General features: G+C 48.3%; 1 protein-coding gene across 1 annotated transcript; it reads right to left on the bottom strand.

Moving 5' to 3' along the window:
• Nucleotides 1-21,856: 21,856 nt before the first annotated feature.
• On the bottom strand, nucleotides 21,857-26,825 carry SMIM23 (small integral membrane protein 23). Its single transcript, XM_040976776.1, has 4 exons — nucleotides 26,638-26,825; nucleotides 22,504-22,555; nucleotides 22,256-22,323; nucleotides 21,857-22,170 (listed from the first exon to the last, which is right to left on the bottom strand). The coding sequence occupies exons 1-4, from the start codon at nucleotides 26,725-26,727 to the stop codon at nucleotides 21,958-21,960; spliced, it is 423 nt and encodes a 140-aa protein (XP_040832710.1). The 5' UTR covers nucleotides 26,728-26,825; the 3' UTR covers nucleotides 21,857-21,957.
• Nucleotides 26,826-27,179: the final 354 nt, after the last annotated feature.

Below are 27,179 nucleotides of genomic sequence, written 5' to 3'. Positions count from 1 at the left end.
CCAGGCTAATGCCAGGAGCCTGGAACTCCATCTGGGTCTCTGACATGGATGGGAGAGTTCCAAGCACGTGGAACATCCTCCACTGGTCTCCTAGATGCCTTCGCAGGGAGCTGGAGTGGAAGTGGAGCACCTGGGACTCGAATTGGCACTCCTATGGAATGCTGGCATTGCATGCAGAAACCTCACCCGTTACATCGCAATGCTGGCCTCTCTCTTTGCTTTTCTTGAGGTGAGCTGGGCCAGGTATTTGGACTGAGTCTGCTTAAAGGGTGTTTGTTATTCTCAGATGAAATTCCTTTCTGGGTCCCTCTTAATTTTTACTTCAAATCTAAAAAACTTAGTGTTGGCAAAGGAGTGGGGAGACAGAGCATGAGTTCTTTTTTTTAATAAGATTTATTTTATTTTTTATTGGAAAGTCAGATATACAGAGAGGAGGAGATACAGAGAGAAAGATCTTCGTTTGCTGATTCACTCCCCAAGCGGCTGCAACAGCTGGAGCTGAGCTGATCCAAAGCCAGGAGCCTGGAGTCTCCTCTGTGTCTCGCATGTGGGTACAGCCTCCCCGACTACTTTCCCAGGCCACAGGCAGGGAGTTTATTGGGAATTGGTGCTGCCAGGATTAGAACTGGCATCCATATTGGATCATGGAGTGTGCAAGGTGAGAACTTTAGCTACTAGGCTACTGAGCCGGGTCCTGGAACACGAGTCCTTGCTTCTATATGGCCAATCACTCCAGAGCCGAGTGTGCCATGAGAAGGTGGCTCACCCCAGCTTTAAACTTCTCTTCATCTTACTTGGCTCCTGTCACACTTTATTGGGCTTTACAAATATTTTCCCCTTTCTTTTAAACATCTGTTTATTTGCAGAGCCACTAGTTTTAAAACTTGTGCAATATCTTAAATGTCATTTTTGCCTTGGTCTGCTCATAATGCGTGAACTAGGACCTCTTACATAACTCAATTCAGAGGCCTTTGAAAATAATGATTCCCAGGAAGGGTTGAATGTAGGCAATCGTTACATAACCCGGAAAATGTGAACTTAGCTGACAAGAGAAGAGCAATTGGCTTAGTTCAACCAGTTTAGTCTGGGTCTCCCACCGGTCCTCAAGGTAACATGATTGAGCTTATTGCCCAAGGCAGTGAAATAATCAGATTTGTCCTCAGCTGGGCCATTGCCCTTAGATGGCTGGCTCTGGTCTTTTCTTCTTTCCACTCTGTTGGCCAATGGGATTGGATTAATTGGCTTGTTGTTTTGGCATTGGGACCAGTCCTAATTTTAGTCAAATCATTGGCCAATTCGGTGGGGGGCAAAACATCTGTCAGGCTTGCTGTTCCACTGGCTAATGTGAATTCTTTCGAAGACTCAAGCGCAGGGGAGATGCAACAGGAAGAGCGGACCCAGGGAACATGGCAGGCAAGTGCTCTGCTTCTCTTTTCATTTGGTGCCACACGTGTTTGTTGCCCAACACCTACTCTTCGTGCAAGATGCCTCTACTTGCTGATGTGTTGTGGTTGACAGTAGGGTCTTGCGCGAGAAGTGCCCAAGAATAGAGGGAATTGCTGGGATGTGAGTTTCAAGTTTTCAAACTGGGATCTTCCCAGGATTTGTCGGTCACCTGTCTGGGTGGGTTCAATGAGACAGGGTCTTCAGGAAGACAGTCAACCATCCTGAGACCTAGATGGAGAATCAGTGTGGAAGGAACCACGTGTGTGAGAGGCGAGTGGCTTGTCCTGTGCTGTGGGGGACACTACTATCTTAGAGTTAGGGGCTCCTAACTTAAGACCCGATTTTTCATGTCAGCCCAGAAACCATCCTGGGTCCTGCTCTGTCATGAACTGGGGATGTGGCTAAATCAGAAGTGCTTTCCGTCTCTGAGGGTCAGTTTCCTTAAACTGACCCAGAAAGGGATCTCATCTCTTTTTTTTTAAAGATTTATTTTTATTATTTTTTTCATTGGAAAGGCGGATATACAGAGAGGAGAGACAGTGAGGAAGATCTTCCGTCCGATGATTCACTCCCCAAGTGAGCGCAATGGGCCGATACTATGCCGATCCGAAGCCAGGAGCCTCTTCCAGGTCTCCCACGCGGGTGCAGGTTCCCAAAGCTTTGGGCCGTCCTCGACTGCTTTCCCGGGCCACAGGCAGGGAGCTGGAAGGGAAGCGGGGCTGCCGGGATACGAACTGGCGCCCATATGGGATCCCGGGCGTGCAAGGCGAGGACCTTTAACCACTTGCGCCACCGCGCCGGGCCCAGGGATCTCATCTCTTAAAGAGAGAACGAGGTAGCACCTGCTGAGAAAGACAGTGAACACAACACTGTGTGAAAGCCTTTCTGAACCCCAAGACGTCGTTCGATGGGAAATGTTTCAGTCCAGACTAGCTTTTGTGGATTTCCCTTGCCTTGGGTGAGAGGCGGCAGCAGAGTCCTGGACTTCGGACTTCAGACCAAACATGCAACAGTTTGCCCCCTGCCACTGAATATCTTCAGCGTCCATGTGGCATGAAGCTCACATTCTGTAAACATCTGAAGTTGACATTGTGTGTTGATATAGGAGTGGGGCTGGGAGCTATGGCAATCCTAAGAAGGAGGACCTTGAGCTTGAGAGAACCCTGAAGAGAGAGGCAGACAACCCAGCCTGGGGCCAGGAAGGGTTGGAGGGCAGCTGGGCTGGAGAGTGAAGGGAGCATGGAAGGTCAGAAACCACAGAGGGCCTACAAGGGCTCAGGTGTTTCTATGGGACCAAGCTTCTGACATGAGGATGTGAGAAAGGGCCACATGGGTAGTGCCAGTCTGATGCCAGCCCAGGTTCTGCTGCTATACAGAACTCCTGAGACTGGATTATTTATAAAGAAAAGAGATTGATTTGGGGTCCCAGTCCTGGAGGCAAGATCAGACGGTCCCTTCTGGTGAGAGCCTTGTGCTACCTCGCTCATGGTGGAAAGCGGAAAGGCAGGTGGATGTGTGAGGACACGGCAAACCAGTGGGATGCAGGATCCTGGAAACAGCCTGCAAGAAAGATTCCCTCTGGTTAACTTCTGTTGCCTCAGAAATTAAGTTTCCACGAGAGCTCTGGTGCGGCTGGAGCCACAGTCACACCATGGCATTTGGGCTTTTGGTTTCGCTTGTGAGATGCCACCAGAGGAAGAAACAGAGTGGGATTTGTAGAGGGATCCACGGTTCTCTGGGAGACTTGAGGGGAGACATACAAAAACCTCAGCCTTGACACGAGCTCGGGCCCAACGTTCTCTCACTCCAGCACAGGGGGTCAGTGTGGCTTGGGACAAGCTCCTCGGCAGTTCAGAGTCACTTCTCTGCAATTCTGGAATCTTTCTCTACTATGTTCAGTATATAAAGCCCCAAGAAGAGACTGTGCTGGAAGTGCCAATCTTAGAACTGGGCCCTGGAGCCTTGAGGATGGGTCCTTCCGATTGACTATGTGGGTCAAGTGCCTGCCCTCGTCTTCCTTCTGGTCTTCAGTGGCAAGAGGAGAAAGGTGGCTGGTAGGCTGGGGTAAGCATGCCGTGGAGACTCATTAATTGCAGGTTCCTTATTTGTGGATTCTGTCCTCTGTTAAAATTTGTTCATGCTCACGCTGCCCTGGTTGGTCCTCCATAGATTTGCAGAGCACAAGGGGCCCATTTGAGTTGCCTGACGCACTGCACTGCACAGCTCCTGGCTGACACCAAACCAAGCAGCAGGTTACCTTCTTGCTCCAACTCTCATACCGTAACTGATGTCATGTTATTTGCTCTTTTGTGGATGATTTCTCTGCTTAATATGCCCCCTACTGACAGAGATGCCAGGTGGGACACGGAATGCTTGGGTCTGATCCCTGGCTTTGCCTCCTGACTTAACTTCCAGCCGAAGTAAACTCAGAGGCAGCAATGGCTCAAGGATTGGGAGCCATGCGTGAGACTTGGACTGAGCTCCTGGCTCCCAGTTTTGGCTCAGCTCCGCTATGTTTTTCTGGGCATCTGGAGAGTGACCCAGTAGCTCTCTCTCTCTCTCTCTCCCTCTCTCTGTAATGTCTCTAAGCCCATGCTGAAGTGCAGTCTCATGATCCTAAACATAAGAAGAGTGTGAATGCACCTCGAGGAAAAAGAAAAATATGCATTGGAAAAGCTTCATTCAAGCATTGGCTCTATTGGCCATGGTGGGTTTAATGTTAAGAAACTACAACATGCCTTAAATTATGTGCTTCATATTTATTAACATTCAAATTACATATTCAAATTAAATGAAGCAGAAGCAGAGATGCAGCAAGGCCCAGTGTGGATGAACCTGCTGTGGCCCAGTAGGCTCAGGGACTCTGCGCCCCCCAACTCCGGCCTCACCCTGCGAGCTGCAGCTAAGTCAGGGTGTACGGAGACTTTGTAGAATTTGGTCGTGGAGGGATAACAGGAACAGACAGAAACAGGTGACTATCGGGAGATGGATATGGTCTATGTCTGGGAAGGTCCCTCTGGCTACCATTGGGTTGAACCTTGACTGAAGGCAGAAAGCATGGTGAGAAGGTGGTTATGGAATTCTGGTGAGAGGTGGTGAGGCCTGAGCCAGGCAATGGTGCCGAGAAGATAGGGATGGGGGAAGCGCCTGAGAGATTGTCCCAGAGTTTCCATGGAGATTGGTTACAGAACCCTCTGAAGGCAGCTAAGTATGTGGATGCTCAGAACATCCCATAAACATGGTGCTACGTTGATACAGAATCTTTGCACATCCTCCTGACCATGTTGCACCATTTCCAGATTACTTGCAATACCTGAGCCCAGTACAGATGCTATAGAGTTAATCCCTCTACCGGTTCAGGGACCGTGACAAGAACAAAGGGGCCATGCATGTTAGTACAGATGCATCTTTCCCGAATCTTTCTGAGCCATTGTTCTTGACTTCAGCTGCAGATGCAGAGAAATGACCGTAGCTGGGACAGTTGCCAAGGATGGGAACTTGCTGGATGACAGGGCAAGGAAGGAGGACGCAGAGATCTCCTTGCTCTACAAATGTTGACATCTAACTTTGTTGTTCTTTATTAGAGAAGTGTCTTAGGAATGTGCGCTGTGTGTTTCTTTCCATCAGAAGTGGTGGGGTGGGCATGGCGTGATAGCATAGTGGTTAAAGTCCTCGCCTTGCACGCGCTGGGATCCCATATGGGCGCCGGTTCTAATCCGGCAGCCCTGCTTCCCAATCCAGCTCCCTGCTTGTGGCCTGGGAAAGCAGTCGAGGACGGCCAAAAGCCTCGGGACTCTGCACCCGCGTGGGAGACCCGGAAGAGCTCCTGGCTTCGGATTGGCTCAACTCCAGCCGTTGTGGCCGCTTGGTGAGTGAACGATTGGATGGAAGATCTTCTTCTCTGTCTCTGCTCCTCTCTGTACATCTGCCTTTCCAATAAAAATAACTAAATCTTAAAAAAAAAAAAAGAAGTGGTGGGGACCCTTGGCCTCCGGAGGGTGGTGGGGACTGGAAGGGCTGGGGGCTGACAGGCACACATGCCCGGTGTCTCTCTGCCAGTGACACACAGGCCCAGCTGTGTTTTCTCTGCCCCACCGACAGCATCAAAAATCATAACTCAGCCTGGGTAGGGGAAGGAGTTGTGACGACCTGGGCTGGAGGTGTATGAGACAAAAGAGGGTCCGGGGGCCCACGGCAGGGCGTGCAGTTCCAGTGGCTCTGGCTGAGTCGAGAGATCGGCAGGGCCTGGTGTGGGTTGATGCTCGTCCACGATCACACTCCAGGCCAGTCACTTCCTGGTGTTCAGTAGACACTGGCTCTTCCGTTCCATCCCAGTGTTTGAACACAGCTGAAATGCCCTGGCAAGATGCCACTGCTGGGGTACACCTCCCTGCCTCTCCCTACTCTCTTTCCTGAAAACCTCAGGGGGCCCAGCTCCTTCATCAGACTCCTCTTTTCTTTGGCTTTGGGTCCTGGTTCCACAGTTCCTCTGGCTTTGCTGGGCCTCCGGGGAAGCCCGTGGAGATGTGTCACCTGAGGCCAGCTTGGAGCGCTCTCTGCTGGTTGCGTGGGGACCAGCTCCATTTATGTCCAGGCTACTGATACTGCCCTTTGCTGGGAGCAAAGCTGCAGGTTTAAGCCATTTATATTCATATGCAAATCTCATCAAACTGGGCCCTACCAGGTATATATATATATATGTGTGGTTTTTTTTGGAGGGATGTGAGGGGGAAAGTAGAAACAGAACGAAAGCCTTTGTTACTAATGACTCACATTTTAGAGAGTTTACCATGTGTCAGCACTGAGCTAAGTGCTTTTTTCTTGGTTTTGCTATTTTAATACTCATCTTAAGCAACATCTACTGCAAGCTCAGAGAAGTCGGGGTCAAGGACGAGCCCCCATCCTTGTGTGGAGCAGAGTCCAAGTTGGCCAGTGTCACAGCTGTAAGAGCTAGCCCAATGTCATTGCTGGGAGCCGGTCTCCAGGGCCTGAGATCCTGCGGTGTGCATGGCTGGCCCGCATTTGGATCAAGGAAAAGCGCAAGAGGTTGCAGAGACTCAGCCCTGCAGGGGCTGGAGCCACACCTGTCACACACCTTAGAGAGGCAAATTCTTCAGTGTCGGGAATTCAGTGCTGGTTTGTATCTCCTGGATCATTGCATTATGGGGCCTCCTTTTTACACAAGTCATCCACGACTCTATTCTCATAAACGATTCTAGTATATTCCAGAAGGAATATGGAACGTCTTCCTCATCTTTCTCACCAGCCTGTCCCCCAGAGGAGATACTCGCTGATGATGGCCCATCACGTCTCTCTCAGTCCACTTTTCACGCATTTTCTGTGTCTACAAGATACTTCCAGAAGTTGATGGAAAATAGGATTAAAAGATAAGTTGATTTTGATGCTAAAAAAAAAAGTTTTTGAAGGCACTGGCCCTGTGGATCAGCATGTTAAGCTGCCGCCTGCAGTGCCAGCCTCCCAGAGGGGTATCTGTTGGAGTCGTGCTTGCTCCACTTTTGATTTAGATCTCTGCTAATGTGTTGGGGAAATGGTGCAAGACGGCCCATGGTGGGAGGGTGGGAAGAAGCTCCTGGCTCCTGGCTTCAGTCTGGGCCTGGCCTTGACTGGTGTAGCCATTGGAGGAGTGAACCACTGGATGGAAAATGTCTCTCTGTCTCTGTAACTCTGCCTTTCAAGTAAATAAATAACCAAAATCTTAAAAAAAAAAAGACTCAAAAATTTTGTGTTTTCCATCAGCATTTTGAAGAGCCCTTATGTCTGCACATGCCTCTGTCTTCCTGTCCTTTTCAATAGCAAGATTATCTTCCCTCAGCATTTCACAACCTGATTTTCCTCCCTCACGTCTTGGCGGCCCCACTGTTCCCGTTCATTCGTGGCAATCATCCTTCCTGTTGGCCAAAAGATGGAGATGTGATGTACCATGATTTCTTTTTTTTTTTTTAAAGATTTATTTTTATTATTTTTTTCATTGGAAAGGTGGATATACAGAGAGGAGAGACAGAGAGGAAGATCTTCCGTCCAATGATTCACTCCCCAAGTGAGCACAAAGGCTGATACTATGCCGATCCGAAGCCAGGAGCCTCTTCCAGGTCTCCCACGCGGGTGCAGGGTCCCAAAGCTTTGGGCCGTCCTCGACTGCTTTCCCGGGCCACAGGCAGGGAGCTGGAAGGGAAGCGGGGCTGCCGGGATTAGAACCGGCGCCCATATGGGATCCCGGGCGTGCAAGGCGAGGACCTTAGCCACTTGTGCCACCGCGCCGGGCCCACCATGATTTCTTTAACCCACTGGTTTGGAGGCATTTTTTTTTCTGCATAACAAGTCGTTTGAAAACACAAATTACCCTGGTTACTGGGTGACGACAACATAAATAATAAAGTTTACCTCGGGGGAGGTTGAGGAGGTCAGGGCGTTAATTGGGTTGTAGGGAAGGAGAAAGGGCGTGTGGGCTTCGGGCCCTGGCAGGAACCCAGGTCGTCCCAGGTGTGAAGGTGTCAGCTGGCTGCAGGTGTCCTGCTCCCCTCCTGCCCTCTGACTCCACTCTCTTCCCCAGTTCTGAGATTTCCATGAGGGGGGGCGGGGGAACTGTGTGTAACTTTGTTCCCTGGCAAGGTGAGAGGAGGTTCAAACGTAGGTTGCTGAGCTCCAGCTCTCTCTGGGCACAAGGACAAGAGCTGGTTAACCTTCATTTGCTCGAAGGTGCCAGAAGGCAGCGCGCAGCCACTCGCATTCCGCAAAAGCATGTCACCCAGTTGAACTCAGGCAAACCCAAACACCCATTTCTGTTGAGACTTTGACGGGTTCTGGGAAGCTGCCGAGGCACCCGTCTGAATTATGTCGGGCAGGTGTTTGCCCAGAATGTAGGCTACGGGAAAATAGATCCTGATGTAATCTGACTAATTTGGCTTTTGCCTGACTTGCAAGGAGAACTGGGCTATTTGTAATGGAAACAGTTCCCCGGGCCACTTGGGGTGGTGGTGCTGGGGCGCTTTGTAACATGAGCTGCTCCAACCCTGCAGGTGCCACCGAGGGGGCCCCTGTTTTCATTTTATGTCTTGAGTTTGCTTACCTTTCACGCTTTCCCTGGGAGGGGCTTCACGAGTCATTTTTCATCTCCAAAAAGAAATGGTTTTGTGTGAAGAAAATAAGCATGGAGCAGCCCTGCAGCTCCCCACCGGCCCCCTTCCTCGCAGGCCTGCCACAGGAAGCCCACGTGCCTGGGAGGACGTGTTTCCTGAGGCTAACTCCCCAAAGACTTGCGTTCAGGATCTGCTTTACCTGGGCCCCCTTGGCAGGGGCATCAATTAGGGAGTGGGAAGCAGTGTTTTCCTTGCTAATTCTTGGCTACTGAATAGGGGTTATAGAGAGCTCCCCCCCTTTCCCCTTTGGAACTAGGCCGTTTGGAAAAATTATAAAGTTATGAATTTTCTTTTATGATTTTATTCAAAGGGTGGGAGCGCAAAACCTGTGTGATGACCGCAGAGGGTTCTTCCCACTTTTTATTGTGTGCACACAGCACCCACTGCTAGCCCCTATTCCCCACCCTAGGTCAGGGTATCCCTGTGGCCCAGACCTGAACGGGGGTGGAGAGGAGGAGAGGAGAGGAGGGGGCTGGCATGGAGTGGGAGCCGCTGAGACCCAGGGCCAGCGAGTGGATGGCAGGTACAGGAAAAAGGAGGGGACCTGCCGGGACTCCTTGTCCCTTCGCTCTCCAGTCTCTGGAGACCGGGATCAACGGAGCTCAGGTTCCAATGGTTAGGTCTTGTGCTTGGACGCGAAGGGCCGGTGCTCGCTCCACCCTAAGCTGTAAGCTGGAGTCTTGGCTAAGGATGTCCCCGCTTCCATCTCTCTGCCGGTCCTGCGGTGTTTCCAAGAGCTGCCTCAGGACTGGCTCATGCTGGTTTGTACAGGAGGCTCTGGCCCCTTCACTAGCTTTCCACCATCTGTTCCCAAGGGGGAGGTGAATGTAAGGGCAGGCCTAGGTCTGAGGGCAGTGCCCTCTTGTGGCTGTATCTGGACTCCCTGCTCCTCCCTCTGCCCTTTCTCCTGCTGGAGGAACAAATCCGCTTGCTTTTCCTCTACAAGCTGAGCACTTGCTCCTACCTAAACACACCCACACGGTTTCTCCCAGCAGATTTAAATTATGTGCAAGGCACCCACAGGATTACCTGTGGTTACAGCCGATGCAGATTTGTTCGTATAACCCCCATCTGACGTGTTATGGGATCAAAGTCCAAAGAGGAGAAGGGCCAAGGTCATCAAGAAGTAGGGGTAGAAATGGGTTAGGGCGAGACTCTTGATTTCTGCCCCAGTATTGCAAGTATTGCAGCAAGCACACTGTATCATCGACTTTCTTTCTTTCTTTCTTTCTTTCTTTCTTTCTTTCTTTCTTTCTTTCTTTCTTTCTTTCTTTCTTTCTTTCTTCCTTCCTTCCTTCCTTTCTTTCCTTCTTTCTTTCTTTCTTTCTTTCTTTCTGATTTATTTGTTTTTATTTGAAAGGTAGATTTAAAGAGACAGAGAGAGGAGAGAGAGAGAGAGAGAGGCCCGGTGGCATAGCCTAGCGGCTAAAGTCCTCGCCTTGAATGCACCGGGATGCCATATGGGTGCCAGTTCTGATCCCGGCAGCTCCACTTCCCATCCAGCTCCCTGCCTGTGGCCTGGGAAAGCAGTTGATGACAGCCAATGCTTTGGAACACTGCACCTGTGTGGGAGACCTGGAGGAAGTTACTGGCTCCAGGCTTCGGATCAGCACTGCACTGGCCATTGTGCTCACTTGGGGAGTGAATCGTTGGAAGGAAGATCTTCCTCTCCATCTCTCCTCCTCTCTCTATATAGCTGACTTTGTAATAAAAATAAATAAATCTTAAAAGAGAGAGAGAGATCTTCCATCCGCTGGTTCACTCCCCAAATAGGTGCAACAGCTGGAACTGTATTGGTTTCAAGGCAGGTGCCTGGAGCTTCATCTGAGTCTCCTATGTGGGTGCAGGGGCCTCAAGACTTGGGTGGAAGTGGAGCAGCCAGGATTCAAACCAGCACCCATATAGGATTCTGGCACTGCTCGTGGAGTCTTAGCTTTCCATTCTATTGCGCTTGTCCCATTGCTGAACGGAGTTCTGTACAGGCTTCCTTTGCACTAAGTCCCATTGCGCCTTCTGAGATTCACCCCTTCTCTCCTCCCCCACTGCTTTTGGGAGTAGAGGAGAGGGAGTGAAAACGGTGAGTCTGTTGCAGTTGGCTTGTGGTCCCACAAGTTAAGATAAAGTTAAAGAAGCTCATTGAAAATGGCTTGATAAATTCTAGCAATTGCATGCACCCAGGTACCTACCACCTACATCTCCCCTGAGTCCTGGGCCCTATCGTTTTCACTATAGTTTAGCTTTGCCTTGGAATCAGACAATAGATCCTCTTATATGTTGCTTGTTTCAGGCAACATAACACATTCAAGATTCATCCCTACCATTGCCTGTACCCATAGTTCATTTGTCAAAAGATTGTGGGCAGTATTCTGCTGTAAGAATACACCATAACTCATTCACGGAGATGTTGCTTCCCGTTGTCTTTGAAGAACAAAGCTATTATGAGCATTTTGGTATTCTTGCTTTGTTGGCTATTACAGTTTTCATTTTTCTTGGATAAGTACTTAGAAGTGGAATCCCTGAGACAAATCGTAGGTGTGTATGTGGGACAATCTTTCAGGCTGATTTCCCAAGTGGTGTAACACTCCCACTCGCCCACTCGCAATGTAGATTTTCATGCATTACCTTTCTTGCCAAGGCTGCGTGTGTGATTGTCATGGCATCTCATCGAGGTTTTAATTTTCAGGCCCTGGATGAGCAATGTTGTTGAACACATAGTTCTCGTACTTCTTGTTTGTGTATGTATCTGATTTCTGAAGTTTGTTTTCAAATTTAGGGCCCATCCTTTAAAAATTGGGTGATCTGTCTCTTCTTTCCTTTCTTTTCTTTTTTCTTTCTTTCTTTCTTTTCTTTCTTTCTTTCTTTCTTTCTTTCTTTCTTTCTTTCTTTCTTTCTTTCTTTCTTTCTTTCTTTCTTTCTTTCTTTCTTCCTTCCTTTCTCTTTCTTTCTTCTTATCTGTCTTTTTCTTACTGACTTGCTCTTTGTTCTGGATTGAAGTCTTTTGTCATAGATTTGTGTTGTAAGTGATTTCTGCTGGTCTATTTCTTGCCTTCAATTTTTTTTTTTTTGGTGAGTGTCTTTGTTAATATTAGTAAACAATTATGTGATAAAAAAGGACCCCTGCCATGCCAACAATGTTATGTAGCATAGAGGGAAACACAATGACATACTGTTGAGTTGAAAAGGGAAGAAACAAGATTATAACTTGTAGCTCTGACCTTAACTGTTCAAAATTATGCATTTAAAAAAACCCGGTGGAAAGACATAAAGCATTGCTTTTGCTGACTCTGGGGAGTGAGGTCACGCTCTCTCTCTCTCTCTCTTTTATTGGCATGGTAAAATATACATAGCATAAAGTGTGCCATTTTCACCATTTTAAAGTGGACCCTTCAGTGGCATCAAGCACATTTACAATGCTGTGTAACCAGCACCACTATCGAATCCCAGAACTTTTTCATCACTCCCAAGGAAACCCCCTCCTGTGAAGCATTCTTACACGCTCTGTACCTGACACCTACTGAGACACTTTCTGTCTCCATTCTCTTACTGTATATATATATGTAAGCAAACTTCTTAGGGCTTTGTTTTTGGATTGTTGCTAACAACGGCTATGTGTTTGAGATAAAGCAGAAGCCAATGGTAATGGCTTATTGGGGGGACAAGGAAGTCCTCTGACGCACATTGATGAGTTCTGTGTTACCTGAAGGCGGGGTGGAAGGCTCAGCTGGTGAATACAGTTAACCTCCATCGGGGTCCAGCTCTGCCAAGTGCTCTGTCAGCATGATGCCTCTTGCATTCACCCCGGGAGGAGGCAGGTTCCAATGAATCTAGAATCAGAGATGTCCCTAGGTGTAGCCTTGTGGGCAAAAGTAAACTGGGAGGCAGTGTGAGCTCAGGGTATCCAGTCTAGAGCTGTGAGAAAATATCTGAATGGTAGATTCATTAGGTCCCTTGTGGCTTTAATGGGCAGGGCGGGAGGAGAGAAGTAATAACGAGTGACATTTATACAGTGTGTTACAGTTTACATAGCTCTTGCACGCACATTACCTCATTTAATCCGGAAGGAGCACAAGGTGGGGCTGTGGCACGGGGTCCCGGAGTTGGGCCGTTCTACATTTGCATTCTGGCTCCACTACTTGCTAGCTGCGTGACCCTAGAATACTCAGCCTCTTGTGCCCCACTGCAGGCACTGTTGGTAACTCGTGTAGATTTGCTGTGATGATTAAATATGGTAATGTCCATAAAGCACTTACAATAGTGTCTGGAGCATAGTAAACACTCAATGAAAGTTGGCCAGGGTGATGTGCGCATGTGCCCCATTGCATGCAGAAGCGACGGGGGTGGGGAGTAGGAGTGATCTGCCTGCCCAGTGGGGCAGCTGAAGTGTGGGGGGCAGGTAGGACCAGGTCTGTTTTTCCTTAAGCCCTATCCTTTCAGCTCCCTGATGTCACTTCCTGTGACATGCACTTTATCTAGGCCCAAAGGTGGGAGTAGCAAATCCTGCTGTGGCAGTTCCATGTACCTTGTTAGGATAGATCACTTGCCAGGGCCCGGCACGGTAGCCTAGTGGCTGAATCCTGCCTTGCCTCCACCAGGATCCCATATGAGTGCCGGTTTATGACCTGGCTGCTTCATTTCTTTTCCAGCCTCCTGCTTGTGGCTTGGAAAAGCAGCAGAGGACGGCCCAAGATCTTGGAACCCTGTACCTGTGTGGGAGATCTGAAGGAAGCTCCTGGCTCCTGGCTTCGGATCAGTGCAGCTTCAGCAGTTGTGGCCACTTGGGGAGTGAACCAGTGGGTGGAATATCTTTCTTTGTCTCTTTCTCTCTCTGTAAATCTGCTTTTCTAATAATAATAATAATAATAATAATAATAATAATAATAATTTGTCTATATAGGTGAAGATGCAATGAGGGAGCACTTTAGATCCTGCCAGGTACAATGGAACTGCAAAAAATTACTCTTATGGATACTGAAGTCAAGTATGTTTACAATTTCTTTCTTTAGGCCTGGTGCAATGGCTTGGTGGTTGGGTTACCTCCTTCATTGCACCGGCATCCCATATGCCGGTTCTAATCCCGGCAGCTCCACTTCCCATCCAGCTCCCTGCTTGTGGCTTGGGAAAGCAGTGGAGGATGGCTCAAAGCCTTGGAACCCTGCACCTGTGTGTGAGACTTGTGTGTGTGGCTCGTGGCTTCAGATTGGCTCAGTTCCAGCTGTTGTGGCCACTTGGGGAGTGAACCAATGGATGGAGGATCTTTCTGTCTCTCCTTCTTTCTATAAATCTGCCTTTCCAATGGAAAAAAATTTAAAAAAACTTAAAAAAATTTTTTCTTGCATAGTATCTGTCTGCCCACTCACCACTCCTCTGTATGTGGGAATGTCATACCTGCTCAGTGCATGCTAACGTGCGGCTGATCTTACTCCTGCTGAAATGGGCAGGTGCCACGGAAGGTCCACATGTGCTCAACCTTGAGAATTAGCTCCAAGATGGGCCCGAGGTGCAAACTGGGAAAATGGAGTAGCCAGGACTCAAACCAGTGAAGGTACGGATGCTGGTGCTTGCAAATAGTGACTGAACCCACTCTGCCACAGCACCTGCCCCCTGCCTGGACTTTTCCGTGAGATTTTCTTCTACCAAGTATCACTTAAGTTTCTAACGCTGTGTTTTACAGTCATTGTGTCCTCTTAAGGTCCCCCAAAGGTGCCCAAAGGAGGGGTTAGAAGCTGCTATGACAGAGGAAAAATGTGCAGCTCTGAGATCTTTGTGCTTTGGCCCAAAGCCAGTGGTGGCTCCAGGCATCTTGTGCTGAGAGGGCAGCTGCGCTGTGAATCTGGAGCTCCTGTCCTCCGTGTTCCCTGCCTTCAGGCCTGGGCTGCGTCAGCTCGTGGAAATGTCCTAACAGAACGGATCCGGTGCCCGGGCGAAGACATCTTCTTCGGCTCCGTCCTTCATCACCCTCAATTGTCCTTCTGACAGCCGGATTGGAACCAAATTGGATTTAGTGCATTTCACAATTTTGTTGAACAAATTTGTGGATTAAGGGAACAAATTAAAGCCACATTTTTATTTGACATCATCAAAAATATGACATGCAGGCTAGAAATGGACATTCCTGCTCTTGAAACAGATTCAGCGGTGCCCAAATCCTGGCTTCTGAGAGATGGTTTTATTTGTTTTATTTCTTGATTTTTTGGGCCAGTCTGATTCTCACAAAGCCGTTACGGAAGTCTGCTCCCAAATCTTATCTGCCCTTTGGTTGAAGCTGGGCTGCGGCGTGCACACAGACATCTGAGCTCCCTCAGGGCCCAGTTTGTCATGTCTCTGTGGGCTCACTGTGGCTTTCCCTGAGCCACACCCTGGGTGTTTTTTTTTTTTTTTTATCACCAAGTCAGATATACAGACAGGAGGAGAGACAGAGAGGAAGATCTTCCATCCGATGATTCACTCCCCAAGTGAGTGCAACGTCCAGTACAGTGCTGATCTGAAGCCAGGAGCCAGGAACTTCCTCCAGGTCTCCCGCACGGGGGCAGGGGGGTCCTAAGTCCTTGGCCCATCTTCAACTGCTTTCCCAGGCCACAAGCAGGGAGTTGGATGGGAAGTGGAGCTGCCGGGATTAGAACCAGCTTCCACATGGGGTCCCGGCACATTCAAGGCGAGGACCCTAGCTGTGAGGCCACCGCGCCAGGCCCAACTAATGTATTTTCGTATTCAAGCTAACTCACATGCCCTGTCCCATCTCTGAACTTTCAGTTAGGTCAATGCATATTTATGTAGCGCATTGGGCATTAATTAGGGGCCCGTGACATTTCATCCAATGGCTTGTAAATCCGGTTAGCTATTTCCCTGCCCTCATCTTTGGTTCTTGGCCTCCCGATAGACAAGCTGTGTGTGGGCATGGAACGTGATTTCTCCTTTTGTCTATGTGTCTTCTTCGTGTGGTAGCAGGCCATGAATATTTATGGCCTCATAAATTTAATTGGCCTATGATTCCTTAACAATAAAGAGGGACCTTTTCAAGAGAGAAAACATAGTATTGGCTGGGCATCATGGGCGGGAGGCTACCAGGACCACTGGTTTAGCAAGGGCTTGCCATGGACTCCTCGACCCTCCCACTTGTTGGGCAGAAGATGTTAACCAGGCTGTTCTCTCTCTGCCTGTAATAACCGTGCTTGGCCAAACAGCACTGGAAGCAAGGAGATCTTCTGTAAATGACAGCTACCAATTGGACAATTTCTTCCCTGTAAACCTTATATTTTTAAGAAGTACTCATGTCAACTTGGCCTCCTCTGATCTTTTCCAGAATTCCAGATTTTTACCTTTAAAACAAATTCTCTGCATGATTGTGAATCTTCCCTCCCACCTACCTTACCCTGGTCTGGTACACAAGTTGAAGAGAAAAAGACGAAGCTGACCTGAATTAACATCCAAATAAAAGAAAATCCAGGAATAAATCAACATCAGCCAAATAGAAGAGCTTGAGGGCACGTAAGGAAGGCTGCCAAAGATATCTATTAAGTAAGAGATAGAGAAGAAAAGCATCAATTAAAATTAATGAAAGGGTTTTAATTATCCATGATGTTGAACTCATGCGCCAGATACCTGAAGCAGAGAAATGTGGGTAATTGGGCAGGCATGGATTTCTTCGACTGGCCACTTTCCCCAAGAACAAGATCAAGCCTGTCTCTCCCACCGTAGCCTCATGGGTTACCCTGGTCAGAATCTGAAACTGTGGCTCGATCTTTCCTCTCCTGCAGTGAAGTCCTGAGGCCTGGTAAGGAACTGCCTGGGCTCTGTCTCATCCATCAGTATGTCCTATCAATTGTATTTTCAAACTCAGTCCTGATTCTCCATGCTTCCATCAGCTACCAGCCTCCTCCACTTCTCACCTGGAAAACTGCAGTGGTCTGATCTTCTGATTATCTTGAAATTCACCTTCTCTTTTACTTTTCCACTTGTTTTCTTTGCTCTTCCCATTAGCCTATTAACTTCTGTGACTGACACAGGTATGGTCCTATAACCTATCTTTCAATGATGAGAAAAAATTGTGTCTATAGTGCAGAAGCAGAAAAACTTGGATAAATAGGAAGCTAGTGCTCTGGTCTGCTGGTTCACTCTCCTGCAGGGGCCAGTCTGGGGCAGACTGGAGCTGGGAGCGGGCATTCAATCCACATTCTCCCTGTCGAGCACACCCCACCTGCTTTATCCATCATAATTGTCTCCTAGGGCATGCATTAGCAGAAATGCCAGAAGCAGACACCAGAGATGGGAATCGAAGCCAGGTACTCAGCAATGGGGCGCAGGCATCCTAACCAGCACGGCAAGTCACTGGGTTCGACATCTGCCCTAGGTTTCTTGACTCAAGGGAAGGAGCTGTGAATAGTGGACTCCAAGAGTTGAAAGACATTGTCTCCCCTTGAAGGAAACCAGTTTGTTGACATGAAAGTCAACTCCTTAATGGGACTACTGGGCAACATTTTGCTAACCTTGTTCAAATTAGGAGAGACTTCAAAGTTATAAAAGTTAATGATATGCTTGTATTTAAGTGTGTAATTTGGGTTTTCCACACCCAGGAATGGAAGGCACAGAATGAAATGTTCCCCAGTTATGGTGATTACTTCTGTGCTTTCGAGGCAGGCAGAGCCACTCCCCTGCCGTGACTTGTGGCCGGGGTCAGGCACCTCCTGGCTTGCTCTCAGCACTTGCTTTTGGCTGTCTCCCCTCCTGCTGGCCCCCAGCTCGGATGTACAGTCTCCTTGGGTGTGGCTTGGTCTCCTGAAATGTTCCTCTGCTGGTCTTGACTCTTGGTGCTGGAAATATGCAGTTTGTCATCGTTCCCTCTGCCACGTTTGTGACCATCTTGGGAACCATAAGTCCTGTTGTCACAGAACAATCTAGAGTGCTTGGAGGAAAATTACTGCATCCTGTTCTTTGCGTGGGATCTCTTCCTCAAGCATGGGTGTGTTGTGGTTTGTGGAGGAATAGAGTCTCTCCCTAACACCAGCACGGGTCTATGGATGCTTCAGACCTTTGTGTAAAATGGCACAGTATCTGCACATATAAAGATGCTACAAGGAGTTCATGGAAATGGGAATAGAAACTTAACATTTGTGAAAGAAAAACACAAGAGTGTGAAAATGCTTGAAATTCATGCACAGGAAGAGAATCTTTAAAAAAAAAAACCATACAAATTGTGGATTGTGAAAAACAACTATGGATGTAACAAAATAAATTTAAAAATTTCATTTTCTGGGACAGCCATGATGGCTTATCAGGCTAATCTTTTGCCTGCGGCGCCAACATCCCACGTGGGATGCTAGTCCCGACTGCCCCACTTCTGATCCACTTCCCTGCTAATGGCCTGGGAAAGCAGCAGAGGATGGCTCAAGGCTTTGGGTCCCTACATCCACTTGGGACCTGCATGAAACTCCTGATACATAGCTTTGGGCCAGTTCAGCTATGGCAGTTGTGGCCATTTGGGGTGTGAACCAGCAGATGGAAGATTTCTCCATCACTCCCTGTTGAACTCTTTCAACTAAAACAATAAATCTCACAAAAATTAATTTTCTGCAAACCTTTTTAAAAAAGATTTATTTTTTATTGGAAAGCCAAATATACAGAGAGGAGGAGAGAGACAGAAAGATCTTCCATCTGCTGATCACTCCCAGAGTGGTCGCAATGGCTGGAGCTGCACCAATCTGAAGTCAGGAGCCAGGAGGTTTTTCCAGGTCTCCCACATGGGTGCAGGGTCCCAAGATCTTGGGCCATTCTTGATTGCTTTTGCGTGCCACAAGCAGGGAGCTGGAAGGGAAGCAGGGCCACTGGAACACGAACTGGCACCAATATGGGTTCCTGGTGCGTGCAACTCTAGCTGTAGGCTATTGCACCAGACCCCCTCTACAAAACTTTTGAAGTGTCCTCACAACTTGCATACTGCATCCTATATACTCAAAGTCAGCTGCAGATTGCTTGATTCCTGTAAGACAAAGTCAATATTGGCTAAGTACCTACTATGGTGTGTTTTGAGGAAATTTAAAAAAAATGTGTTAGATGTTCAGCATAGGTGCAAATTTTTTTTTTCTGCATGTTTTCCAGTATGTATCACTGACTGTATTAGAACCTCCCCCTTCCCTTCTGACTGGACCAGAGTGGTCACCCCCCAGGTCATCTCAAGGCAGTCTGGTTTGTAGAACTAGAAAATCCCAGCCAATGGATGGGCCAGTCATCAGCAGGTGGCTTGTGGGTCTCTAGGTCCTTGGAAGCCAGCTTAGCACAAATATCTATTGTCAACGAGGTTAGGCTGTTGCCGGCACGCACGGCCCTACCAGGCTTCTGTGGGTGCGAGTGGGTGGTGTTGGGGACCTTGAATTGCCTCTGCCTTGAAGGCTCCACAGGCCTAATTCTGTTCCTCAGCAATTTGGCCCCTTTGCACTATTGTAATAAACACACATAAAATTGATATTTCGAGGTTGTTTTAAAAAAATGTTTAAAATTGAGGTTGTTTTAGTAACTTCACACACAAGAAGGTACTCTGTTAAAATGGTAAACAACATTAATAGAAAGGGGAAAATAAATAACCTCCCAAATAGGGCAGAGTTCCAATAATGAATAAGTAAACTCCTTTTCTTATTTTTAAGGATTTATTTATTTTATTGGAAAGGTAGAGTTACACAAAAAGAGGAGGGCAGAGAGAGAGAGAGAGAGAGAAATCTTCCATCTGCTGGTTCACTCCCCAAATGGCTGCAATGGCCATAGCTGAGTTGATCTGAAGCCAGGAGCCAAGAGCTTCCTCTGGGTCTTCCACATGGATGCAGGGTCCCAAGTGACTTGAGCCATCTTCCACTGCTTTTCCAGGCCACAAGCAGGGAGCTAGATTGGAAATGGAGCAGCTGGGACACAATCTGGCGCCATAAGGCATGGTCCACACTGCAGGTGGAGGATTCGCCTGATATGCCACCACACTGGTGCCCTCCTCTCTTCTTTTTAAAGAAAATTGTTTTACTGGGACTAGTTTTGTGATGTGGCAGATAAAGCTATTGCTTACAATACAGGCGTCCCATATGGGAGCCGTTTGAAAGATGGTCCCAATAATCTGAGTCCTTGCATTCATGTGGGAGACCTGGAAGAAGATCCTGGCTCCTGGTTTTGGCTTGGCTCAATCCCAACTGTTGCAGCCATTTAAGGAGTGAACCAAAGGATGGAAGATCTTTTTCTCTGTCTCTTCCTCTGTCTGTGTAACTCTTTCAAATAAATAAATAAATAAATCTTAAAGAAAATTACTTGAAAATGGGGCAAGACACACCCCCACACTTCCCCCCACCCACCCACCCACCCACCCACACACACACACAAAGATCTCCTATCTTGGGGTTCACCCCCACCAAATAAAGGCCCACAACTGGGGAGTGTGAGCCAGGCTGAACCCAGTAGCCTAGAACTGCATCATCTGGGACTTTCACAGTCAGGGTAGGCAGGGTGACAGGGACCCAGTTGCTTGAACTGTAACCCGCTGTCTCCCCAGGGTGCTCCTTAGCAGGAAGGCTGGACTGGAAGCACAAGTGTTGGTCTCAAACCCAGGTACTACACTCTGTCTCAGCCAAAAGACCGAGAAACGGTCAGGTATTATGGGGTGTGTGTGAGGGTCCACTCCCACCAAGTACCCTCTGCCCAGCCTCCTTTAGCACCCTCCACTCTACATTTCACAACACATTGTGCAACCTTTTCCACTCCCAGCAGGTAGAAGGTGTCTTGGTCCATTCAGGCTGATGAAACAAAAATACCCGAGCCCATCGCTTATGCCTTTGCTTCCTTCACTACTTCTTGGCTGATGTTAATACCACTCCTTCCTTCCTCTCTCTCTCTCTTGCTCCTTTTCTTTATCCCTTTGTTTATTACTACCAGTAAAGTTAGGGTGAATAACCATATGTATATATGTACACACACGTGTGTGTATATTCCACACATGAGTAACATGGTGTGTTATAAATTGCAGGAGGTGGGTTGCTTGATCAAAGCCATGAAAGCATCTGTAAGCTGAAGAGGCATTGACCAGCAGGCATTTAAAATCTCCAGGGGGATTTTAGCAAATGTGCTTTGAGCAGTGGAGTCAGAGAGCTGGGCACCACGTCACAGCGGCATCGCAGAACCTGTGTCCTCCTGCTAAGCTCCAGGGAGGAAGGGAAAGGAAACGGGAAGCAAGAAGAAGCCTCTGTCTGCTGAGAGAGCGTGGGAAAGTCCACAGAATGAGCAAGGAAAAGGAAGTGTAGGGCCAAGTGTGCTGTGGGGAAGCCGCCACTTGGGACGCTGGCATCCCAGAGCACTAATTCAAATCCTGGCAATTTCAATCCCAGTCCAGCTCCCTGCTAATACATCCTAGGAGCCAGGGTTGAGGGCTCACATGCTCGGACCCTTGGCACCTATGAGGGAGATTCAGGAGTTCCTGGCTCCTGGCTTTGGCATGGCTGTTAGGGGAATCTGGGGAGTGAACCAATGAATGGAAGATCTCTCCTCACTATTTTTTTTAAAGTTTATTTACTTTTATTGGAAAGGCAGATTTACAGAGAATAGGAGAGACAGAGAGAGCAAGATCTTCCATCTGCTGGTTCACTCCCCAAGTGGCCACAATGGCTGGAGCTGAGCTGATTAGAAGTCAGGAATTAGGAGCTGCTTCTGCGTCTCCTATGCTGGTGCAGATGTCAAGGCTTTGGGTCATTCTTTACTGCTTTCCCAGGCCACAAGCAGGGAACTGGAAGGGGAGAGGAACAGCCAGGACATGAACTGGTGCCCATATGGGATTCTAGTGCATGCATGGCAAGGATTTTAGCCACTAGGCTACCATGCCAGGCCCTCACTGTACCTTTTAAGTAAATAAAACCAAATATTTTCAAAAACGAAAAAACAAAGATACATCTCTACTGGTACAGAAACGTTCAGAATTCTTGTGTGGTTTCTTACGATGCACACTGCCATCAACAGTTCGAAAATCCCCGTAAGGACTCGGACATCCGCACTCTAGATGGGCTCTGTCGTCCTAGGAGGCCAATTGCCCTTCCCCAGCTTTCATAGGTGCAGATGCCTAGTCCCTGGGAGGTGAAGGAGATGTGCAAGGTGCCCCCAGTGAGTAAAAGAATTTGAAACCCAAGGGTGAGGGCCACTGTCCCTGGGGGCCTGGCAGGAAGCCCCTCTGTAGTAGCCTCCATGGCCGTTTCTGTGTTTGCAAACATGCCAGGCAAAATTCATTTCCCAAGTCTTTTATTTTTTTGCTGGCTTTGTATGAGATCTGTTCACTTGGAGGGGGTCCCCGGATGCCCCAGCCCACTTCTGCCTTGCCTTCTGTCCAGGCCCTAGCCCCGGCTCCTCACAAGTGGCTTTTGTGGGCAGGGCAGGGCTCCTCCCGCTGCGGCTCTCCCAGAAGGGCATCCAGCCACAACTCCACATCCCGCACCAGCTGCTCCATCTCACGCAGCTCTTGCTCTAACTTCTCCAGGAAAGTGTGCGCATTCTTCTTCACCCAGCCCCTTGTGCCCTTGCTGGGTTCTTCTGCGGCTTCGTTGTTCTGATATTCCAACCCCTGGGAGGTAGACACCAAACCTCAATAGCCTCCTCCTGCAGACCACCCCTGATCCCAAACCCCATAACCTTGTTCAATATACTACCTGGGAAGCCACAGGATTTGGGGGGTAGTTATAGTTTCTGATCCTTTCTGATATCTCCCAGCTTCTTCCTGAAAGAGGTACACACATCACCCCTTCATAAGAGAAAAATGCCAGGTAGGGGAATCAGCATGGTTGGTCATCCCAGCGGGCAGAGGGCGAAGCAGGAGTTGGCGGCAGGTGTAGAAGCCTTGAGGCCTGCAACCACCTATAGAACACTCCCATGGATGCTCAAGGTCCAGAACGCTCACCTGATATCTCAGCTCCCAGGTACAGCACCAAAACCAGCAACATCAGCAGGGTCTGGGGGCAGAAAGAGGGGCAGGGGGATGGAGACAGGAGGGTGAACTCCTGGAGGGCAGAGACCACCTGGCTTCCCCTGTGTGGACTGGGCACAGGGGAGCTTTCAGAGTTCTTAAAGCTTAACTCTTTTTTAATTTTTACTAGTTATCTCAGGTGCACCTGCACAAACAGCAGACCTGCCAGACACTGCAGGCACAGAACACGTAGCCACGGCTGCCACTCTTCTTTCCTTTCCCTCCTGCTCTCCTTCCTTGCTGCACTGAAGCAGTCCTGTTTTGATTGACCATTGGAAAGGATCACCTTGGATGGATATTGGTACCGGTAATGTGTGCTTGGGGTTGAGCCCAGCTCCTGTTCCGGCTCCGGCTCCGGCTTCCTCCAATGCAGGCCCTGGGAGGCAGCAGGGATGGCTCAAGGGCTTGGGTTCCCAGCTTAATCCTGGCTGTTGTGGACATCTGGGGAGTGAAAGCAGCAGATGGGGATACCGTTTTCTCTGTCCAAACAGAAATCAGAGTGATTGTGTGGGTAAGTGCTCATCCAGGCCATCTGTGTCCTGGCTCAGCTGCTCCCCACTGAACTTCCTGCGGATGGACATGTTGGGAGACAGCAGATGAGGGCCCAGGCACCTGTGTCTCCACTGCCCGCATGGGAGGCCTGGATGAGTTCTGGCTCTGATTGTGGCCTGGCTGCTTGGAAGCCACTCAGGGACCAGTAATGAAACTAGTGGATACAGGATCTTTCTCTTTTTCTATCATTCAAATAAAATAAAAATAAATTCATTTTCAGAAATTACATAAGGAGTCAGCTTTATTGTGGTATAATTTCTAGAATGTATGGTTTGGGCCTGGCATGATGGCTTCAAATGGCTGACCCTTCCTTGGAAGCGCTGGGTTTCCACTTAGGTGCCAGTTCCTGTCCTGGCTGCTCCTCTCCCCTTCCAGCTCCCTGCTTGTGGCCTGGGAAAGCAGTAAAGGATGACCCAAAGCCTTGGGACCCTGCACCCACATGGGAGACCCGGAGGCTCCTGGATCCCGGCTTCAGCTCAGCTCAGGGCGTTGTGGCCACTTGGAGAGCGAATCATCGGATGAAAGATCTTTCCCTCTATCTCTCCTTTTCTCTGTAAATCTGCCTTTCCAATAAAAATAAATCTTAAAAAAAAATAGAATGTACAGTGGACTATCATCCCACTCAAGACATGTTTCCATCAATCTAGAAAGTTCCCTCAGGCCGTCTTGCATTCAATTATCTCATTATGCTCAGCTGCTGGAGGCAAGTGCTGCTAATCCATTCTGTCACCGCAGACAAGGGCAGACATGTGGAGATGTCCCATCTGCTAATTCACTTCTCAACTCCCTACAGGAGCCAGGGCTGAGCTGGGTCAAAGCCAGGACCTAGCAACCCAATACGGTTCTCCCATGGGGGAGGCAGGAACCCAGATATTGGAACCCTTACTTGTTGCCTCCCAGGACACACAATAACAGGAAGCTGGAGTTAGGAGTGGAACTGGGTCCTAAACTCAGGGCTTTTGCTCTGGGATACAGGCGTCCAACTGGTATCCTAGCAACAGTGCCAAAAGGCTGCCCAGTCTTCTTATTAAGTTGTAGCAGTTCTTTATATATTCTGGATAGAATTCCTTTGACAGATATTTATATTGTGAATATTTCCTCTGAGTCTGTGGCTTGCCTTCTCATTTTCTCACCAGCGTCTCTTGAAAATGAAAAGACTTAACTTTTAATGAAGTCCACTTTGTGGAAATTTTTCCTTTTGCGGTTGAGCTTTTTGTGTGCAGTCTGGAAAATGCTGCCAACCCAAGGTTGTAGATTTTCTTCTGTTTTCTTCTATACGGTTTATTCTTTTACCTTTTACATTTAGGTGTTGATCTGTTTTAAACTAATTTTGGAATATGATGTGAAGTAATTGTGACTAATTGAGCTCTTCTCCCCACCCTCACCAAATGTCTAGTTGCTCTAGGATTATTTGTTTAAAAGCACTAATTTGGGGGGCCAGAGCTATAGAATGATGGGTCAAGCCTCCTCTGCAGTGCCGGCACCTAATGTAGGACTGGTTCATGGCCCAGTTGTTCCACTTCCTATCCAGCTGCCTGCTAAATTGCCTGGGAAAGCAGCGGAAGAGGAGCCAAATATTTGGGTCATTGCATCCACATGAAAGTCCGGGAAGAAGCTCCTGGTTCCTGGCTTCGAATTGGCTCATCTCTAACCATTGCGGCCTTTTTAAGAATAAATCAGCAGGGCCCGGCGCGGTGGCGCAGTGATTAAGGTCCTCTCTTTGCACGCCCAGGATCCCATATGGGCGCCAGTTCTAATCCCGGCAGCCCCGCTTCCCATCCAACTCCCTGCCTGTGGCCTGGGAAAGCACTCGAGGACGGCCCAAAGGTTTGGGACCCTGCACCCACGTGGGAGACCCGGAAGAGGCTCCTGGCTTCAGATCGGCGTAGCATCGGCCGTTGCGCTCACTTGGGAAGTGAATCATCAGACAGAGGATCTTCCTTTCTGTCTCTCCTCTCTGTATATCCGCCTTTCAATAAAAATAAAAATCTTTAAAAAAAAAATAAGAAGAAATCAGCAGATAGGAGATCTGTTTTCTTTTTCTGCAAATATGACTTTCAAATAAAAAGAAATGATTTTTTCCCCTCACTGAATCATATTGGTATTTTTATTAAAAAAATTCACTATGAAGTATGTAGGGTTTCTTCTGGATTTTATTGATTGATTTTATGGATTTGTAAATCTATATTTACATCAAAACGAAGTCAGTATTAGTCTGTTGGGGCTCCATAAAAAACATACCCTGGTACCTTAAAAACCAGAGCTGTTCTGGAAGGTACTGGTAGCATTGGTTGTGGTGAGGCCTCTTGATTTGCAGGTGGCTCCTTCTCACGGGACCCACTCTTTTTTTTTTTTTTTTTTTCCTGTGCTTGCACATTGCTGATATCTCCTGCTCCTCTTAAAAGGACACCAATCCCGGGACTAGCATCATGGCAAGTTAAGGCTCTGCCCATGGCGTCAGCATTCTGTTCGAGTCCCAGCTGTTCCATTTCCAATCCAAGTAAGTTTTAGGGCAGTCTGCTTGAGTGTCACATTGATAGTGACAAATGAGAAACCAGACAAAAAGATAACTAAGAGTTGTGACTCTGCTTATATAAAACTTAAGACAACAAAACTCATCTATAATGATAGAAATCAGAATCTTGGTTCCTGCATCAGAGATAAGATGCCTGCACACTTTGCCCTTGACAATATCCCTTAGGAAACTTGAAGCTTTGCAGAACTGTCTTATTCCTTGAAATGGTCGAGTATTTTATGGTTCAGAGGCTCTTCTGTATGTTCCTTAAAAATTTCATTTGAGAAGGAGAGATAAGAGGATGAGTTGCCACCTGCGGCCTTACTCACCAGTTTCCTGCAATGCTGCCAGGAACCAGCAGGCAATCCAAGTCCCAACCCCCCGAGCCAGCAGCAATGCATTCCTGAGTGTGCATTTGTAGGAAAGCTGCAGTTAGGAACAGAGCTGGGGCGCCAACAGAGGCCCTGGATGTGGGGTGAGCATGTCCCAAACTCGGGGTCTGAATCGCTAGGTCAAGCTCCTTCTTCTGTTTAGCCACCTGGGAGTGAGTGTGCCTGTACGGGCTACTGAAGCTCACGGGGCATAAGGCTGGCACAGCAGAGCGTTAAGGCTTCCTCTTAAGACAAAGCCCCATATGAGGCTGGAGTTTCAGCTCTGACCCTGAATCCTCAGGGAACTCTGATTTGGAAGCATTATCCTACTCATTGTACTTCACACACCCACTCAGCACCTGCCAGGCACCACAAAGCAGTCTACCTACCAGCGACTGAGCGGGAAGCAAAAACCTCATTCCCGAATACACGTTCTGGGGGCAGGGCTGAAAGTTAGATTGAGAGACACGGTTTGGGCAAGAGGCATGTAAACCCCCATGCTGGGCTTTCCCAGGTAGCATTCGACGTTGGGATCCATGGGAGAGAAGACCCGTTCCTGACGGGGAGGGTCCTCACGGGTGGCACAGGCAGCCCAGACAGGAGGAAAGAATGTGCCTGGCATGGCCTCACCTGCTTCCTCTCCTCGCTGTGGCAGCCCCTTCTCCTCTCGAACAGCTCGGTCACTGCCCGCCCACGGCCAGCCAGCTGTTGTATGGTCATGGTTTCAGGTCAGGTTGTCCAGATGGAAGGAAGTGCCTGCAGTGGACATGTGGCTGCACGCTTGCTCCACCTGTGTCTCTGGTCACCAAGGGTCCCTCAAGCCTGGTGTTCTGATGTCACAGAAGGCGTGGAGCGATGGGTGGCAAGGCCCCCACCTGGCTACCACACTGTGTTTTACCTCCTTCCCGCACATTAAAAAAAAATCTCTCTATATATATGAAACAAAAATCAGGAAGAAATGTGTGAAAGTTTGTATTTCAGAATGTTGATTTTTCTGATGGTTTTTCTTCTCTCTTTGTATAATGCTAGCTGAAAAATACAAATTAAATAACAGCTAGTTTTTTTTAGATTTATTATTATTATTATTATTATTATTATTATTTATTGGAAAGGCGGATATACAGAGAGGAGAGACAGAGAAGAAGATCTTCCGTCTGATGATTCACTCCCCA

This window comes from Ochotona curzoniae, unplaced genomic scaffold, assembly GCF_017591425.1.
Source record: "Ochotona curzoniae isolate NIBS_2020 unplaced genomic scaffold, NIBS_Ocur_1.0 contig_1, whole genome shotgun sequence".
Classification (NCBI taxonomy): domain Eukaryota; kingdom Metazoa; phylum Chordata; class Mammalia; order Lagomorpha; family Ochotonidae; genus Ochotona; species Ochotona curzoniae.
Note: the sequence above shows the minus strand (reverse complement) of the source record. Positions and strands in the feature narration are given on the sequence as shown.